General features: G+C 47.7%; 1 protein-coding gene across 1 annotated transcript; it reads left to right on the forward strand.

Moving 5' to 3' along the window:
• The first annotated feature begins 3,402 nt into the window (after window positions 1-3,402).
• LOC108931238 (G-protein coupled receptor 37-like 1) lies at window positions 3,403-6,906 on the forward strand. Its single transcript, XM_018746897.2, has 2 exons — window positions 3,403-4,186; window positions 4,446-6,906. Exons 1-2 carry the CDS (start codon window positions 3,527-3,529, stop codon window positions 5,313-5,315), a joined length of 1,530 nt encoding a protein of 509 aa, XP_018602413.1. The 5' UTR covers window positions 3,403-3,526; the 3' UTR covers window positions 5,316-6,906.
• Window positions 6,907-7,460: the final 554 nt, after the last annotated feature.

Genomic DNA, 7,460 nt, shown 5'->3' on the forward strand with positions numbered 1-7,460 from the left:
TGGCCTTGCACAAGGCGAGCAGCCTTTCCATAACAGTGAGTGGCACTTTGGGACAACACTGGTCGCCTCTTTGTGCTTTTATCAGGTTCAACACTCTGGTTACGGCCCACAGGACCATCGACAGATCTGCTCCCTGATACCTACAGGACACGGGCACTCGCTACACACCAACCAGACTGCTGCGCACCTGCACCTCTGTCTGCCTGGTGGTCCCACACACAAAATCTCCAAAACCCAAAGTTCTATTATCCCTCTGATCCTTGTTCAGTGCTCTGTGTGACTATGTGAGAAGAGCTCTATAAAATACGCTGAATTTACATTTATTTAGCTGACGCTTTTCTCCAAAGTGACTTCCAATGAACTCTATGTAGTGTTATGAGCCCACACACCTTATTCACCGCAGTGACTTACACTGCTAGATACACTACTTACACTGAGTCACTCATCCATATATCAGTGGAACACACACACACACACACACACACACACACACACACACACACACACACACACTCACACACTCACAGGCTCTATATGTCACTCACACGCTATGGGGGAACCTGAACAGCATGTCTTCGCAGTGTGGGAGGAAACCCATTTGAACGCAGAAAAGTTTAATAAAATTAATAAAAAGAAAAATCAATGTTGTTATCTCTACTTCAAATGTAGATCTAAAAATATTTTAAGCTTTTTAGTAAAAATTCCTTTTATATTTAAAAATTCTTAGAAAACTTTTAAAGAAATAGGCCTGTTGATTAGTACAGGGGACACAGTGGTGCAGCGGGCTTGGTTGGGTCCTGCTCTCTGGCGGGTCTGGAGTTCGAGTCCTGCATGAGCTGCCTTGTGATGGATTGGTGTCCTGTCCTGAGTGTGTCCCCTTCAGCCTTGAGCTCTGTGTTGCCAGGTTAGGCTTCGGTTCGCCGCGACCCCTGCTTGGGATGAGTGGTTTCAGACTGTGTGTGTGTTTGCTGGTACAATCACTCATGATTTGAAAAAGTGTTCTAATTTATTTTTTTTTCTGTTATTTCCCAGGAACAAACAGCAAAAAAGTTAAACTGCATAAAACATTACAATAAAGAAGGGTTGAGGATGGTTCTGAAAACATGGCAGTGCCTTTCCTGCACGGTCCGCACCTTTTGAGCCAGCAGAGCATCTTGGGATGGAAAGTGATGTTAGGGGGATGAATGTGTCTGCAGAAAATGTGCTAATTCTGTGAAGCAGTCAGGCTAGAATGGAGCAAGGAAAAAGAGGGTCCCAGCAGGTACTAGCTAGGCGTACCTAACAAAGTGGCTGCTGAGTGTATGAACATCTGGATGAGCAGAAATCATGCAAAAAATATCCAGAGAAATGTAGCTGATTTCAGTGCACATACTGTAGCCTCTGACACCGAACAGGGACGTTGAGCGTGTGGAACCGCTAGGGAGTGAAAGGGTTAAACTGTGGTGTTCTTGCAAAAGCAACATTACAGTTATTGCGACCACAGCCAGAAATGCTTATCGAGGAAAATCTGATGCATCTGATTTGCAGTTAAATTTCTAATGACAGTGTCTTGCAGTTATTTTTGTATGTTTTTTACATAAAAACGAAACGTTGCACAGCACCAAAATATCTTAAATATCTTTCTTTAATAAAAAACAAGAATGTATACACTTCACTTCGAATGCAAAAGCACGAAGTTATGGAAAGAAAACTCAGTAATTGTTTACATAACATGAAGATGAATCAAGATTAAATGTTCCATTGCATTTCTCTGAATTCGAGACTCGGAAACATCTGAAGCAACAGAGGAGAGCTCATGTCGTACCTGAAAATACTCATTCTGCACCTGGGTGGTCGAGTGTGGCGACAACCTCTCCGATACTTTGAGCGAAGGGTTTGCAGAGAAAGTAGGAAGTGACAAGCAACATGCAGAAAAGTGTCTCTTCTCAGCATTTATTCCTATCATGTCATATCATTTTTTAAAATGTTTCTTTGTAAAAGCGCTGCAGCACCCATTGCTGTATTTAAGCCTTTCTCAGAGTTTCACTGAAGACAGTTTTTGCAGTTGTTCCCTTTAAAGGTCCCTGCATCCCCAGTAAAATACCCAGCTGCATAAACTTGGGCAGCACGGTGGCACAGCGAGTAGCACTGCTATCTCACAGTGCCTGGATGGTGTGAGTGGACGTGGGTTTGATCTGTGTGGAGTTTGCATGTTCTCCCTGTGTCTCTGTGGGTTTCCTGTCTGTGCTCTGGTTTCCTCCCACAGTCCAAAGACATGCTGTTCAGGTTCCCCCGTAGTGTGTGAGTGACGTAGAGAGAGAGAGTTCCACTGTTGTATGGATGAGTGACCCATTGCAAATCGTGTATCTAGCAGTGTAAGTTACCTTGCTGAATAAGGTGTGTGAGCTAGTAACACTACATAGTATCCATTGTAAATTGCTTTGGAGAAAAGTGTCTGCTAAGTGAATAAAAGTAAATGTAAACTGGTAGAACAGTAAGGTGCTTGATATGGTCGGACAAGCAAAAATCCAAGAATAAACTCCCATGCTACGTTAGTTAATAACAGTAGGTTCAAATCCCACAAAGACCAGGATGGATGAGCGTCAATCACACCTGAAATGATGAGGCCCTTCAGGTGTGTGATCCTCAGGTGAGGGCTACAGCTTGATGGACTCAATGTGAACAAAAGGTGTTTTTGTCTCCATCTACTGGTCACCAGCCACCGAAAATCAAACCTTAACCCTAATTCCTAACCCTAACTGCTGAGATTAATCGTAACCCTAACCCCTCACCCTTAACTGTTACCTGTCTCAGTCATGAAGAGATTAAAATAGATTTTAAAAAATGGGTGGCACAGCAGCTAGGGCTGTGCATTCAGATGTAGGTTTTGTTCAGTCAGCTCATTCTGTGTCCAGTTTGCATGTTGTCCCTGTGTTTGCCTGGGGTTCCCCCCACAATCCAAAGATGTGTTTCGGGTGAATCAGGAAGTCTAAATTGTCTGTAGTGTGTGTGTGATTACCCCACAGTGGATAAGTGTGTACTCTGCCTTGCCTTACGCTTCATGTCCATGGTCTACGGTTTGTTACTAATAATGTTTTGTGCCGTGTAAAACTGTCCAAGCCAACTTTATTGAACTGAGCTGAAGTGAAACTAAACCTAAGTGAACTGAAATGGACAGAAGACACACGATGATGTCTTTCCAAATTTATTCGATTTAAAAGTTTCAGAAGGAATCATAAAAGCCTCCTCTCCAAGTCAAAGTCCTACTGAGAGCAGCTCATTTGCCCCAAGTGCGCTAAGTTCCCAGTTCTTCCAGCGGGTGGCGCTAAGGCAGCACTGTACTGTCGCAGGTGGAGCGTGTCCTCGCTCAGCAGTGGGAGTGTGTGCATGTGGGCCAGTCGGGTGCAGTGTGTGGCACTGAGTGCAGCAGGCAAACAGGCTGCGGACACATCTCCCAAGCAGTGCCCCTCACCATCTTGCGGCTCTCAGTGGCTCCGTTCCTACCGCCTGCAGAGACCTACAGTGACCGCATCGTAACCGCAGCAGTATGATCTTCTCCCACAGCCTCGTGTTGCTGTGGGCTCTCGGCTCTCTGGGGGCCCTCTCCGCGTTCCCGCACGGAGGAGCTCCGGCTGTGTCTCCAGGACGGCACTGCGACCCGCTGACCCCCAAAGCTGAGGAACACGCGGACGCGTCACCAAGCCACAGGAGGGTCCCGCGTGGCGCCAGAGAGGGCAAGAGGCCCACGCACCCACACACACCCCTGGGCGCAAGACCGCCGCGACCCCTCGACCCTGATGACTACTTCACTACACCCAAAGTGACGCACGCGCCAGATGGCAACCTGACGCCAGGCTCTGAGGGGGCCTCGGGTGGGGCCGGGATAGGGAACGGCAGCTCGGTGCCTGGGGGCGCCGCCCGCATCCACAACCCCTTCTACCCAGTGACTGAGGGCTCGTACAGCGCGTATGCAGTGGCGCTGCTGTCCCTTGTCGTGTTCGCTGTTGGCATCGTGGGCAACTTGGCCGTCATGTGCGTTGTGTGGCACAACTACTACATGAAGAGTGCATGGAACTGCATCCTTGCCAGTGTGGCCTTCTGGGACTTTGTGGTGCTCTTCTTCTGCCTTCCCGTGGTCATCTTCCACGAACTGACCAAGCGGCGGCTGTTGGGCGACTTCTCATGCCGGGTTGTGCCCTACGTGGAGGTGGGTGTCCCTGTCGCTACTTGTGTGGCTACTTGAGGAGTGCTGAATGCAGACTATTGAGCGGGTAAAGTGTGGTACCATTGCCATGTCGAATTCTTAGGTTTCACACCATTTTTCTGCTGTAGAGACGTGACTGATGTCCGGTGCATTGCCACACTGGTATTTAGTCACTTATTGCACCATAAACCATGCCAGTCAAACTATTTCCTGCTACTCTTCTGTTGCTGCAGTTCCTCACCACAGGTGTTTCTTCCCTCAGGTGACCTCCCTAGGGGTGACCACCTTCAGTTTGTGTGCCCTGGGGATCGACCGTTTTCATGCCGCCACGAGCACCCAGCCCAAGGTGCGCCCAGTGGAGCGATGCCAATCCATCCTGGCCAAGCTGGCCGTCGTGTGGCTCGGCTCCATGGTGCTGGCACTACCTGAGCTGCTACTGTGGCAGCTGAGCCAAGAGGCACCAGACGCCACCGGGGGTGTGCTGGACTCCTGCACCATGAGGCCATCACCCAGCCTCCCTGAGTCCATCTACTCGCTGGTGGTCACCTACCATGACGCACGCATGTGGTGGTACTTTGGCTGCTACTTCTGCCTGCCCGTGCTGTTCACTGTGGCTTGTCAGCTGGTGACACAGCGCATCTCCACTGATGGAACCACCCACAAGCAGGAGGACTGTACACCGACCACATCGACCGTGCCCCCAAAGCACCCAGAGCATCACAACCAGAGAGAGCGGCAGCTCAACTGCACGGTCGTGGCACTCGCCGTGGTCTACGGCGTGTGCACGCTTCCGGAGAATGCGTGCAACCTGGCACTGGCATATAGCTCGGCCCCCACATCGGGCGCCACACTCTCGCTGCTGGCGCTCATCAACCAGTTCCTGCTCTTCTTCCGCTCATCTGTCACCCCCGTGCTTCTGCTGTGCCTGTGCCGGTCACTGGGCCAGGCCTTCATGGACTGCTGCTGCTGCTGTTGCGAGGAGTGCCTGCCGGAGGGCGCTGCTGGCCCCGGTTCACTGGCCACTACCGGCCCTGCAGGAGAGTCCAAGCCGAAACCCGACACATCCCCGTCCATATTCTTCGACAAGGCCAAGGACAGCTCCTCCATCCTGGCCGTGGGTTCCTCCTGCTGAAACAGCTTTTCATGGATTAAGAGTGCCCCCCACCAGCTGTACACATGGATCAAAGCCTGCTTCACATGAAAGCAACAAATAATAATCAATGTATTAATTAATATAGCAGAGGTATGTGGCATGGAGCAGAGTGGGGCGGAGTCTGCAACTCTTAGCATTGAGTTTCTGGTGCTTCCCTGATGGAGACCTTCTCCGATCACTTTACTTTCAGCTGCTCACTGACACCATGCCTCGTTAGAGCACTTCTGGAATTTCTTATAATCATAATAATAATAATAATAATAATAATAATAATAATAATAATAACAAACAGTCCAACCCAGTTCACTTAGTGCAGTGAGATTTCTGCCATAAATACTTGGACAGGAATAAATATGTTCACCCATGAAATTGATAAATGCTGTCATACAAGAAATATAAACATTGCAGTTCTCATGATCTTCATCATGTTGACTGTTCTTCCACCTCTGCACTCACAGATACTCACAGTGTATTTCATTCATTCATGTTGTGGATTTCGCTATGCTTTGTACACAGAGGAAAATGTTGCTTACCTTTGAAAGTATTTATTCATGCCAGAGTATTTGTGCTCAGTAAGGAAGGCCTCATTGCATGGTTTCCATAGTGGACTGGAACCTCAGCTCAGAGCTCTGGATTCTCTTGCGTTCTGGCTGCGTTTCCATCTCTAACCAAGTCCTGGCTGCTGCTCAAGTTGTGTTGGGATGAAGGGATTAGAGCATGATTCTTCTGGGATCCTCTCCATGGGAAATCACAGGATCACATGTATTGGATCCTCTCAACGGGGACCCTTCTGTGGGAGCTCCCTTTGGAAACCCTTCCTTATGAATCCTTTAGTGAGAGTGGGAAACTCTCCTTATGAAGCCCACTATGCAATTTTATGTATTGATCCCCTCCATGGAACCAGTCCATGTAAACTCACTTTCTGTCTCTGGTCACTCTGAACATGTTCCACAGCCTGGACACTGTCCTTGTGTATATAGTGTATCATCACAATAATTGGGGGGGCAGCTTCAACTGAAAGAAACGCAACAGCTGGTTTACTCTGCAACTTACCCATCAGTGCCTATAGACAAAGCATTTGTAAGTACACTTCTGACTCATATTTTATATGCATATATGTGCATTAACTCGGATCCTCCTGGTAAATGCTGATGGTGACTTTTTGTTTCAGGCCATTTAGCCTGAATGGAAAAGGACAGTAGGACTTTTTCAGGCACATAGTCATAGTGTGAACTTCTGTCACATGACTGGGGACACATGTCCTTGGTCATGTAACTTGGGGGACACATGTCCTTGGTCATGTGACTGGAGATTGGTGATATGTTGCTTTACCCTGTGTTTCTCCACTGTGATATTTTTAAACATGCTCTTTCTTAACATTGGACTGACATTTTGCTCTCAAACACCTATTTGTTTTTAACTAGTTCATCTGAAATTAGTGTATTTAACACCTTAGAATAACCAAACACATTTTTATGCTTATTTAGCCTATAATATGTTGATGTTCATATGAAATGAAGAAATGGTATAATGAATGAAGCAGAAAAACTGATAAATATAAATTCCTTTCATAGAAGAACTGTATGAAAATACTGTATATACTTTACAGGTTTAACATATTAGATGTTTTGTGTTTTTTGGAGCTGTAAGCTGTAAGCATGGTATTTTGTGTGGAAACACTTTACATTGACACCTGCATATGACCACTGTAATTATGCTTTTACGCTATTATCCCTTGTTGTCCAATAAAATTTTTAGGTGATTATTAAGTGGCTGGTAAAGTATGAATTGTGCTGAAGAAGGTGTGGTGCACGTGGCCAAGTAGATGTGGCACTTCTCAGTCCCCAGCAGGTGAAAGACACCGGACAGAAGTTTCGCTCAGAGGCAAAGTCTTCGTCTGGACCGAGGGGGGGGGGGGGTTGGGAGGTGGGGGGTGTTTCATAAGAACATCATTGTTTCTGTGTCCCCAGCCAGAGCCCCTCTCTGAATATCAATGGGGTGCAACAGGCGCAGTTGCCCAGTGACTGTCCCAGAATTCGCACTCAATTGAGAACGGCCAAGCCGGGGCCTAACAGTTGCTCTTTCTTCCTGTCTGGTCTCCCCGGCAACTGGGCTTTTGTGCGC

Source organism: Scleropages formosus, chromosome 2, assembly GCF_900964775.1.
Source record: "Scleropages formosus chromosome 2, fSclFor1.1, whole genome shotgun sequence".
In the NCBI taxonomy this organism is placed as follows: domain Eukaryota; kingdom Metazoa; phylum Chordata; class Actinopteri; order Osteoglossiformes; family Osteoglossidae; genus Scleropages; species Scleropages formosus.